Source organism: Halichoeres trimaculatus, unplaced genomic scaffold (assembly GCF_033239565.1).
Source record: "Halichoeres trimaculatus isolate MK-OKI-2021-1 unplaced genomic scaffold, fHalTri1.1 fHalTri1_scaffold_17, whole genome shotgun sequence".
NCBI lineage: Eukaryota > Metazoa > Chordata > Actinopteri > Labriformes > Labridae > Halichoeres > Halichoeres trimaculatus.
This window is the reverse complement of record NW_027437195.1, coordinates 29,012,660-29,025,524: the sequence shown is the minus strand read 5'-3', so window position 1 is coordinate 29,025,524 and position 12,865 is coordinate 29,012,660. Positions and strand designations below refer to the sequence as shown.

Below are 12,865 nucleotides of genomic sequence, written 5' to 3'. Positions count from 1 at the left end.
TTGACTTCAGCTGTAAATAGCATCACTCATGAGACTGAAAGTAGGAAGAGGGAAAGTCAGGGATTCAGAAACTGGATTGCACGAGCAGCCCAACCTGAAAGTCTCTGGATGCTCTGAGGAGTTAAATGCAAAACAGCAAACGATCCCAAATCCAGGTTTTCATCCCCATACTCTGTGAGGAAGACTTCTGAAATGAGCAACATGATGTAAACACCTCTCTAAAGCTTCAATTAATAAATATCATTGAAAGAAGCTCCCATCACTAATCCAGGGAATCATCAGCTTTAGTTTTGTTTGAGGTTTATCAAAGTTTTTTCATCCTGTGCTTCAGTTTGTACTTATTTTTCTCCAACCTTCAGGAAAACAAAATAAATCTCAATAAAAACTGAAACAGTCTATATCTGATTGTCTGTTTCAGGTGTGACTGAAACCTCTGGGAGGAGATTTGGATTCTTATTGGCTGATATCTGACTCAATCCAAATAAGCCCCGCCCACTTTTTTTTCTTTGTTTCTATTTTTTTCTAAAATTAAGGTCAAGATTCAGAGATTAATTTCAGAATTTTAAGGGGGAAAAAAAAATCAGAATTCTGTTTTTTTCACTAGAAAAAAATGGTTACAAAAAATAAAAATAAATAAATAAATAAAAAGTAAAAACAATGGACTTTTTTGAGTGGCTTTAATCCTCTTCTCTAGGAGGTTTCATGTTTCCAGAAGCTTCAGAAAGATTTGGTGAAAAGATGAAAAAGAACAAAGACGAAGTTTCAGTTTTTGGTATAAAATATATTTCTGGATATTTCACTCAAATGTACAAAAACCATGAAGTGACTCATCAAAGAGCGATCAGAGAGGAACTTAAATATAAAACTATACATCTATTAAATATTCATATGAGGAGAGCCGGGCCTGCTCCCTCAGCAGAGTCTGTACAAAGTCTGTTCAGAGGTTTTCCTCTCAGCAGTGATCAGTGAAATCTTCAGACACATCGATGTCCACGTCCAGGTCCGAGAACTCCTCATCCTCGTCCCCTTCATCCCCGTGGCCTTGAGATCCGGGACTCTTAGGTGGAGCAGCCAGACCCAGTTTGGCCAGCTTGGCCTGCTGCTGCTCCAGACTCTGTTTGCGCCACTTGATGCGTCTGTTCTGGAACCAGACTTTGACCTGGAGACAGGAAATGAGATCCGGATTAGAAACACATCACTTAAAGGATCATGTGAGGATCTTCCTGAGGGGATGAGGTCTTACCTGAGCCTCTGTGAGCTGCAGCGCGGACGCCAGGAGGAACCTCTCCGAGCCCACCATGTACTGCTGCCGCGCGAACTCCTTCTCCAGCCGGGACAGCTGCTCGCTGGTGAAGCTGGTGCGCATGCGTTTCGATTTTCCTCCTTTGGTTTTGAAGGAGTGCAGCCCTGCGCTGACTTTAGACAGAGAAGCTGCAGAAAAAAGACAGAAAGAAGTTAAGTTTCATGCAGTGAGAGCAGAATCCAGACTCTGACGTTCAAAGATCGGTTCGTCTCCTCTGGAGTTTCATTTTTACCTTGTGCGTAAAACGCTCCACGACAGGACGCCTGGTAGGTGAAGGGTGGGCAGCAGTAGACCGAGTATCCGGGCTGTGAGTGCACAGCTGAGTGCAGCATGCTCGGTGAGTAAACGTAAGGTGCTGTCGGTATCGGTAAGCTCACGTGTCCGGGCAGAGACAGAACCGGTGCCGCCGGCTGGTGAGGCGGGCTCGCCCGGCAGCTCGCTGTGTCCTCTGGCTTGGCGAGCAGAGCATCGATGGTGAAAGATTTCCCACTCTGAGGCTTCGGTGAGGCGCACTGGCTGCCCTGATACTGCGAGTAGAGCGGTCCTGGTGCGTAATTACGCACGGAGTATCCATAAGTTCCCACTGGTCTGTTCGGGACTTGCATCTTGTCTGATTTGGAGAAAAAGTCGATAAGAAACTGGAGTCCTGGTGGAGGTCTGAGCTGTAAGTGCAGGAGGAGAGAGTGCTGGGAGTCCGAGGAGAGCCCTCATTTATACCCGGGCCGGACACAGAGGTGTCAACAGCCCCCCATCGAGCCTTTGTCTTTCTAAGCGGCAGATGAGAGAAACGAACATCCCGACAACGTATCCAATTAATTGGTGGAGTAGTACAAGCTGGGATTGTCAAACATCCTCATCCTTTGAATGACAAGGCTTTTGAAGAGCCCTGGGGGGAGGGAAGGGGAGAGGAGAGGAGGGGGCTCCGCAGATTTACTGGCCTACAAATTCCTGCATGGATCTTAAGTCCGAATGTAATCATTACCGCTGAGAGGGCCTTGATGTTACCAAATCATCCTGTTTGGAGCCTTTTAAGCCCCGGCTGGCAGACAGATGCTTTAATCTGCGTAACAAGCCCCTTCACGGTGACGATGCTGACTCCAAGTTGGAACAGTTTCATCTTTGATCCGAAACTTTCTGACAATCAACTCTGAGATTTTCTCTCAACTAGATGCAAACGGAGAATCCCTCCTGTATGCAAACAGTCCATCATCTGTTTCCTGTCTCCAGTGAATGAACTCTTTCCCCAACGTGTGTCTTTTGACAGCAGCGGTGTCGCTCCTGAGATGGAGTAACGCCGTGCGTAATTGAGGCGTCAGATTCAGCAGGTCTGGAGCTGCTGCTGTTTTAATCTGAGCTGCTGGGTTAATCCACAGGTTGATCCATCCTTTGATTGTTCCTCTAGTAGCTGAGGCTGTATGCGCGTATCTGACACAGAATCCAGTCGGATGGAGGAAGAGATTCTGTTCTGTGTCTTTCTCAGGATAAAATAAAACCTTGAACCTCAAGAGTCTTCAACCTGCGGCTCTTTGACTCCTCTGCAGTGGCTCCTCGTAGCTTTAAAAACACATTTAAATCAAGAATAGTTATTTTTCTTACAGAGGGTATTGATTATTTAAGACATTTAGTTGAACTAAATCTTCATCCCATCTGTCAATAAAGCCTGCCACCGCTCTACTTCACCTCCTACAACATCAACAGCCCACCAACTTTCCATGCACCTGTGGCTAACCTCAAGTTTTACAGCCCTGGGAAGATAACTACATCTACAAAAAGACTGATCTGGAAGAAAATACTGATTTTAATTCCGTGTGGATGGATTTGTTAAAACACCAACATGCCCGCTTAATATCCATGCTTGATATGAAGCAAAACATTGGCAAACAACAGTTAAAAAAAAAAATAAGTTGAACCAAATTAGCTTTACACAATATTTTAAATTATTTTTTAAAAATTCAGATTTTTTAAAATATTGCAAAGTTTCAAAAATATTAACAATTTTTGCCTATTTTTTCATTTCCTTTATTTATTTATTTATTTATTTTTGCGAATCTTTTGAATTAAAGAATTTAAATTTATTTTGCTTTTGTCATTTTTGCAAATGTTTGACATTTAAAACATTTGTTAAATGTTTTATTTTTACATTTCTTTGGTAATTTTTTTTTTAAAATTTTTCCAACTTTATTGCATTAAACTTAAAAAAATTGAATCTTACAAAAAGGTTGTTTAAGTTTAGGTGTTTTTTTATTTTCAAACATTTTTGAAGAATTTTCAAATTTGGTACATTTTACTTTTTTTAAATTTTTGAAGATCTATTTTTCTAATTTTTTTTAGTTTAAAATGTTTTTTAATTTGTATTTTTTTATTTCCGAAAAATTTGAAAAATTTGTAAATTGATTACATTTTCCTTTTTTTAATTTCTAAAAATCTTCTAAAACTTTTTGATTTTAAGTTTTAAATGTTTTTTAATTCGTATTTTTGCTTTTCCAAAAAAATGAAAAATTTGCACATTTATTACATTACATTTTTCTTAATTTTTGAAAATGTTTAAATTTTCTGAGTTTTTAAGTTTTCAATGTGTTTTAATTTGTAATTTTTTTATTTCCAAAAACTTTTGAAAAATGTGCACATTTATTTAAATAATTTAAAAAAAATGAAGACAGCACACTTACCCATTTGAAAATTAAAAAAATCTCTCGATTTAGATAATTATTCACAATGTTTTAACTATGTAGAGAATTTCACACACTTTTTTGTCTTTATTGTGAAGATTAGGTAGATTTTATTGCTCCAGATTGACTTTAATCCAGGTGATCTGAGGCTAAATGGCTCCTATCAGAGTAAACGTGGCGGACTCCAGGATCAGAGCCTTGAAGATGAAGCGCTCCGGCGGCTTTGAAGGAAGTGATTTGCTTTCTTACACACACCACAAAGACGCCTCCTCTCTTTCAACTGGGATTATTGCCAGCTCTGCAAACTCCGCGGCCTCATTTCCATCATTTGAAGGTGGCGGTGAGTTTCTGCGGAGCTTTAAGTAACTGTTAAAACACATTTAACCCGCGGAGTGAAGCGCTGCTTCCTTTGACCCCTGAGCTTTTTATTTATCCTCCCCTCGCTGACACTCCGATGTCTAATGAAGAGCGCAAACACAGACTTTCTCCTCCGGCCTCAACAATGAGCTGACTGCCTCTGAAGCCCCGACCCGCGGACCACCCACCCCACAGAGCCGCTGTTTACTGGCGGGGCAATGACGAAAACCTCCTCCATTCACACCAATGTCAAGACTCTGGAAACTTCCACAGGTCGGAAAAAAAAAAAGATAAAAATATTAAAGTCAGGAGCTGTTTTCAGACTGTTATCTATCCAATTAGTTTAAATTTGACGTAAAAATGACGTAAATTAATTAAATTTTAAACATTTTTTTTGCTGCTGTTTGTTCATAAAATTACGATTAAGTGTGTCAGAGTGAAGATAAAAAAAAATGAGCAGTTAAAAGCATCAACCTCAGCCTTAAAACCCATTATAGGACATGTTAAAGGCTAAAAAATATCCCTTAAGCTGTCTTTATAGACCTATGGAAAGACATAAGGCCCAAAAAGCACAGAACATGTGTTTAAAGACATTCTAATTTGGAGAATTTAATGAAAATATCAATAATTACGCCCTTTTTCTTGACCTTATTCCAAATATTCTTTAATTAAAACTTGATGTTTCTTTGCAACCAAAAATCTTTATTGACAGAAAAGCTTTGATTTTGTTATTTGCTAGAAATGAAACATGATTAATATATAAAGATAAAGTTATTAGACATTTTTACTGTGATGATCAGGTACTTGAGTTTAGCAGAGTCTGATCAAGCAGTAAATGTATCCTATAATTAGGGATGGGTACCTTTCACGTTTGAAACAAAGAAAAAAGTACCAATTTCTGGTGCTTTTTTTGTGTTTAGGTGGTAAAAAATATAAATTTGTTTCATTGCAGAATATGATTTCTTTTTTTCAATTTAACATATTTGTTCTTCAGTATATAACCTTACACTGCTGTGTTCAGGTCCAGTATGGATAATCACCTACTCTTCCACTCCCTCACAGTCAAAGGATGCGTTTAGGTACCTAAACATGGTACCTTTTGATTTTACCTGAATCATGTACTTTTGACTTTTTGATTCAGTTGGTACCTATAAACGTAGCTAATTTAGTACCCATTCCTACCTATAATACAGATAACTCATGCTGCTTTTTAAGAAAGGCTCTGTGAAAGAAACTTTCAGTTGTGTCCAAACTTTTTGCCTGTAGTGGACTCATGGATTCATTTATTTCTTGGCTGCTTCTCTTATTTGTTTTTTTTTTTTTCTGTCTACTGTTCATTTTTACCTGGTTTTACCGCTCAGTGTGAAGCACTTTGTGACTTGTTTCAAAAAGTACCACCCTTAGGAAAGAAAAATATATTGCAGCATATTGGAAAAATATCATGTCATATATTAAGTAATATATTCCCATATATGAGATTTAGTGTTATATTTTCCAATATATTGCAATATATGGAAAGCAGCAATCATTTGTATATTTTGCAATATATTGCAATATATTTCATGAATATATAATATATTGTATATGTGCCCTCAACATATTATTCCATGTATATCAAATATGTAATATATTGGAAAATGTATTGGGAAAATAATATATATTTCAATATATTACAATACATTTCAAAAAATATATTGGTACATATATATTTTTTATACGGTGTATTAATTATTATTATTATTATTATTATTATTATTATTATTATTATTATTATTATTATTATTATTATTATTATTATTGTTATTGTTATTATTTGAAGACTTTTTAAACATTAACTTTTTCCCCCCACTATTTTTTTACTCTTTTTTTTTTTTTTAAAGAGTGTACAAATCCAGTGACAAACATCACACAAATGTTTTAAAAAAAAGGAAAACATATGTGGGACTACACAATAAATATACAAAGGAAAATATATATAAAAAAATCCAAATTAAAAGGAAAAATCAATAAAAATAAATAAATTAAAAAATAAATAATATAAAATAGGAAAAAGAAAAAACTATACAAACCCCAAATTATATTTGGGCAAGGGCAGTGTAAAAAAAATTTTTTTTAATTATATATTCTCCAATATATTACATTTATTACTGATTGTCTTGGTTTTGTAACGTAACTGTCACATTAACATTTTTAACACCTGTGTAAAGGGAGAATGAATTTGACAAAAAGTTCCGCTTTTTAGTTTTCTTCTGTAGCAAAACAATTTCTCACTTCCACTTCTAACGCTGGGAAGTGTTGAGAATCAGATTCAGATTTATTACCAAGTTATTTTATTTTGACTTTACAAGGAGTTTGTCTCAGTCTGAAGGACTAAAACAGTTAAGTTTGAGCTGACAGTGTTAATCAGTTTTCCTCCTCTGATTCCTGCTGTAAACCTCAGACGATTACTGGAGGAAAACTCTTTCTGCTCTTTCTGCTCTTCCCTCTGAGCTGAGCTGAGCTGGTGGTGGTGGTGGACTCTGCCTCCTCTAATGACCCGGCTCGCTGCAGCTTCTCCTGCTTGTGTATTGGAGCCAGACAAGGAATACACGGAGCTTTGTCCCAGAGAGTGTCCTCCTTTCATAGTCATGTCCTGAGAGGAGAAAGGAGCTGAGGAGCTGCTTTCTCTAATAGCTCTCCAAATGAGCCTCTCCCCACAGACACCTCCAGCCTCCTCATCAGCACGTCAGTATCTGTGGGGGCTGACGGACGAGGCCGGGGTCATTTAGCCGAAACCTGCTGGGACTCTTCCTGAGGCCAATCCGACCAGGGCCGTTAGGAGCTGCAGAAAGGATCAAATTAACACAGTCAACGAGTTAAAGCCAGGAGAAAAACTTTAAAGATGTTCAGCATTTCAGTGTCTTTTTATGATTCAGGCTAGAACAAAACCAGAGTTTAACTGATAACTTAAAACTTTATAACTAAAAACCAATAACTTCCTGTACCATGACCCAGTTTGTGGTTATTCAGTCTGACTTATCCCAAAAAGAGACAAGGAGAGATAAGAGACAAAGTTTTGGTCTCAGGAGGATGAACCATAAATTTATCATGTACCAACAATCTAAGGAATGAAACTGCACAAAGTTTTGCTTCTTATTTGGCTGATTTGAAAGATTTTTTTTCAAGAATAATGTTTTAATCAGGCAATTTATACAGCACTTCCTTCTAACACCACTGTCAGATTTTTTAAAGCTTCCCAGGTGTCTTTTTTCACTGTAAATATCTTGAAATAGGATATTTTCTGGGCTTTTCAGGTGAACATTAAGCCTAACAAGGTGCATTGGTACTAAAAAAAACAAGACAAACACATGATTTTATTTCAGTTTTTACAGGGGAACAATAGTGGGAGCAGTTTGGGAAATGGTAATCATTGTCACTGCTCTGGACAGTTATTTATTTATTTATTTTTACTTCTCTTTTTATCTAAATACTGCGTTATTTTATCATTTATTCAATGCATCTGAGTAACAAGTTTTCCTGTTTTTTTTTTCCATGTTTCCCTCTTTTTCTAAAAAACATAAGGTACTATAAAACTTAGGATAATTCCCAAAGCAAATTATTTTTTTAACCAAATGTCTATCATTTAAAATGAGAATTCATTTTAATAGGACTATTATTCAAAAGGACTCAATAAAAAATACCTAAATAAATAATAAATATCTGAATAAATAAAAAGATAAATAAATAAAAAAAATCTATTTTTTTATTATTATTTCATTTTATTTATTTATTTATCTATTTATTTGTTGTCGATTTAGGAGTCTGTCATGTGGTTCCCCTAGATCTTATTTAATTTAAAACTTTTTTAGTAAACATCTATAATAAATTGAGAAGAGAGCCAAACAGAAAAAGAACAGATACATAAATAAGAAAAAATGAAGAAATAATAACAAAAGTAAAAAAAAAATGATAGCAATTAAAACAAAAATGAAAAAAAAAAAAAAAAAAAAAAAAAACTTAAGAATCATAAATGAGAAAACTAATATACACATGTAAATCTGTAGAAAGTTTTTTTGGGGGAAATAAAATGAAGTAGTTTCTAAAGTACTGTCCAAATCATGAAAATAATGACGTTATACACAATAACACTTACAATAATAACAATAACACACATAATTTTACATCTTTGGCTTGAACCAAGGGGAAAACAACTAACCTGCATTGAATAAAATTCAAGTTAGCGGATTTTGTTTTGTTTAAGTGTTTTCTTAATGTTTTTATTCTTCTTAGGGTGTGATAAAAATTTTCTTCAAATATTTGTTCAGAAAGTTTCATATGCATCAGAGGTTTAAAAAGCAGATCAACTATAAAAATACACAAAGTTAAAATGTTGGGATATTTTTTAGAATTTTTCATGGAATTAACAAAAATCGCACTTTAATTCATTCCTTCTTTTTGTATTTTTCATGTCTCAAAGGATAAAATCTCCAGTCCGTCTCTGAAGCAGCTTCACGGCGTCAGAAACTCTCCTGGAGTTTGGTGAATGTGTTCGTACGTCACAGAGGAGAAACTGCCGCAGCTCCGTTCACACATGATTGAATGAAACAAAGGCATGAAGAAACACTGTCATCATTACCATCACTGAGGTGACGCGGGGAACTGTTCTCACCTGGTCGACACTTTTAACGTGCTCTGTTAGCCCGGCCTTTCCTGTCCACGCACATCCATCGCTAATGACTTTATGAAGCCGTTTACACAACGACCCACAACGAGCCGGGCTCATTACCGGGACATGCTGGGACCTGGTCCTCACCTTGACTATGAATGAGGTCCGGTCAGAGGGGCAGGTACGCTCCGTCTGGCTCCAATACACATCCAGGGACACCTGACAGGAGAGGAGGCTCTTTCCCTTCGTCAGCTCAGGGAGGAAAAATACTTTCTGCTTGAATCAAAGGAGCTTTAAGTCAAAATATTTCAGAGTTTTGAATAATTTCGACACAGAAACCAAAAATGTATAAACACTTGATTTAATCTCAAAGAATAATCCAACAGCGGTGATACAACATGTTCAGGGTGACAGAGGAAGAAAGAGGGGATAAAGTGCAGGTTCAAACACACGTAGTGCTAACTCACAAACACACACACACACTTACAAACACACACACGGAGGACTGGAGAAAGCAGGTGGATGTCTTTGTGAACGTACAACATAAAAACAAACTACACCTCACCATCCGACCTTTCTGTCCTTAAAGAAAACACGTCTTCGGTGAGCAGCGTATAAAAATAAAGTTTGTGTCACAGACGAGGTGGAACGGACGCAAAGGTTCAGACTTTTTCTGTGCTCCACTACGACCAACGTGTCAGGAAAACCAGGGAAGACGCACAAAGGTCAGAGAAATCTAAAAACTAATGATCGTAAAAGCATCAATACTTGGTTTTCTCAGCTAAACGGCACAGAGTGTTTAAAAAACTACAAATCAGGTCATTTAGGGGAGTTAAGGTCAAAGTTTGTTAGTTTTCCATATATGGAGATTTATAAAAGTGAAGCCAAAACACTCAGAGCTCCCCCTGCTGACCGGCTGTGGTATATGTTGTAAGACAGAGGCTGAGCTGTAAGATTTAAATACACATCAAATAAAAAACAGACTCATTAAACTTTCCATAAGTGGACAGAAGCGTATTGCATTCACTTGAAGAAAAATAAAACAACTCAGGTTTTTCAGAGTAATTTATTCTTCGATTTGTTTTTTTGTGGTAATTAATTTTGTTTTTCTGATTAATATTTTTTTATTGGTTTTGTTTTTTGTTATAATTGTTTCTGTTTTTTATGAGTATTTTTCTTGTGGTAATTATTTTTGTTTTTCTGATTAATATAAATATATATATATATATATATATATATATATATATATATATATATATATATATATATATATATTTTTTTTTTTTTGTTATAATTATTTCTGTTTGTATGAGTAATTTTTTTTCTGTTTTCAGATTACTTCTTTCCTGTTTTTCTGAGTAATTTTTTCCTGAAGTATCGAGCTACTTAGAAATCCTGTGAGAACCTCCAACCTGCAGACGACTCCCGTGGATGTGTGGTGGCTCCTGTGTCCCGCATGGATCAGAGATCCTGTTTGGCACATATATGCCTTATCTTTAACTTTCTACCGGTCCGTACCGGGTCAATAAACGTAAGGTATTAGCCACACACAGGGTATGATACTCTTGTTATGTTTTCAACTTTATCCTTATATTTCATATAAGCTTATTGTTCAATGTAATACTTAAGGAATAGACGAAGATGTGGCATTAAAAAAATGCATTGCTTCTACACTGGAAAGCAGGTAGTGAGTTAAGGATAAGGCATATATGTGCTGAACAGGATCTCTGATCCATGCGGGACACAGGAGCTACCACACATCCACAGGAGTCGTCAGCAGGTTGGAGGTTCTCACGGGATTTCTAAGTATCTCGATACTTCAGGAAAAAAATTACTCATAAAAACAGGAAAAAAGTAATCTGAAAACAGAGAAAAATTACTCATAAAAACAGAAACAATTATAACAAAAAAAAAAACCAATAGAAAAAATATTAATCAGAAAAACAAAATTAATTACCACAAAAAATTACTCATAAGAACAGAAATAATACAAAAAAAAACCAATAGAAAAAATATTAATCAGAAAAACAAAATTAATTACCACAAAAAATTACTCATAAGAACAGAAATAATACAAAAAAAATCAGAAAAACAAAATTAATTACCACAAAAAATTACTCATAAGAACAGAAATAATACAAAAAAAAATCAGAAAAACAAAATTAATTACCACAAAAAAAACTCATAAAAAAAGAAATAATTATGACAAAAAACAAACCAATAAAAAAATATTAATCAGAAAAAAAAATTAATTACCACAAAATACAAACGGAAGAAAAAATTACTCTGAAAAACCTGAGGTTTTTTTTTCTTCATGTGAATGCAATACGCTTCCCAATAAGTGTGAACGTTGGCTTGAAACTACACACACTCTGGCGTTAAAGGTGCAGTGTTTTGGTTTCACTCTTGTACACCACATGTCGTCCATTTTTAAACTCAGTCAAAGGAAATTTAGTCTGATAATCTTCATGTGTGAATCTCTACAGGAAAAAAACAACGTCCTGTGTTTCCCAAACAGCTGCCTACGTTTCTTTCCTTCATTTAAAATAATTTCAGGTTGGAGAAAAAAACAGGAAATGTTGGATTTGTGAGCTCAGCAGGTATAACTTGGTGATTAAAGGTCCATGTGGCGTTCAGATCTGACGTTCGGATGGCGGTTTGTGCCTCTCATGTGTCGCCTCCCAGAGATAACATCCTTTTTTATCAGAGAGTAAAACTATCTAGTCTGGAAAACCGGTAATTTGAAAAAAGTTTTTCTTTAAATCGTGCATAAAAGTAGAGAAATCAGCGTGCTACTTCTTTAAAGTCTTTGAATTGGAGCAGAGAAGCCGTGGACGCGTTTCTTTGATGCTGATGAAGGTTTTTACTGCTGGTCTGTGCGCCACTCTACTTGAAATTAAGAGGCGCTAAAGGTTGTTAGCATGCTAATTTCTCCACCTTATTGCAGTCTTTGTGCTGCTGTGTCATCAGAAGTTTAAAGTTTGAGTGTACTCCTTTATTTTTATAAAATGAAAATGATGGATGTTGATTTGAAAAATAGCACAAGGTCGTCAAGATGAGCATCAGACATGTTGGAGGGATGGGCCTCAAACACCAAGGTCTGAAACAGGGTTTGTGGAGTGAGGAGCCTTAAAGAGACAGCAGCTAAAAATATCACATGAGAGGCAAAACAAAACGGCACCTTTCAGAAATCTGAATTCCAAAAACGCAACCAGCGCGACAAACCACCGTCTCCACCAGGACTGAGCAGTTTCTGACGGACGGACATGGTTCATTCACATCCTGACTTTGGATCATTAAAGTGATGAAGCGTTAAAAAAGAAAAACAGTTTAGATCTTTGAGTGAGGAGGAAAGAATCACTGTTTACAAACATTACAAAAACTATCGTCGTACATACGTCGGCTATGAACAGGCTTTGTGTTAAAGTAGGAAGAGTTAACAAAATAGCTTATACAAAACTTCAATACGTGACGTTTAAAGCATCTTTATGTGTGTGTGTGTCGCTCAGACGCTGAGGCCCAAAGATAGAAATCTGTTAACACTCGAAGCAGAGGATCAGGAAAACAAACGTCAGTCTGAAACAGTCACAACCAGAGTCTCTGTGACGCTGGTTTAATCTGACTGAAGATTCATCTGTGACGTTCTTTGCATTTCAGGATTTAACCAGAGCATCTTCAGCTTCAGCTCCTCTGTGTCTCTGAAACAGAAGTGTCTGTATTTCAATAGCTCAACATGGCACACGCTGTAAGTTAAAGAGGGGGTATTCTGCTTTCTGAAATAAAAAACGTGGGTTTAAAGCAACAAGTCTGGATGTTCAGACTGAGCATGTGCAGATTTTCAGTTCTCTACATATTTTTTAGTAGCAGAAATCCCTAAATCTGTCTGCACAA

The 12,865-nt window shown here is 36.1% G+C and overlaps 1 protein-coding gene across 1 annotated transcript; it reads right to left on the bottom strand.

The window, feature by feature from the left end:
* Positions 1 to 793: 793 nt before the first annotated feature.
* Positions 794 to 2,887, bottom strand: noto (notochord homeobox). The gene is made up of 3 exons (XM_074692589.1): positions 1,536 to 2,887; positions 1,244 to 1,431; positions 794 to 1,159 (listed from the first exon to the last, which is right to left on the bottom strand). Exons 1-3 carry the CDS (start codon positions 1,906 to 1,908, stop codon positions 953 to 955), a joined length of 768 nt encoding a protein of 255 aa, XP_074548690.1. The 5' UTR covers positions 1,909 to 2,887; the 3' UTR covers positions 794 to 952.
* Between the last annotated feature and the right edge of the window lie 9,978 nt (positions 2,888 to 12,865).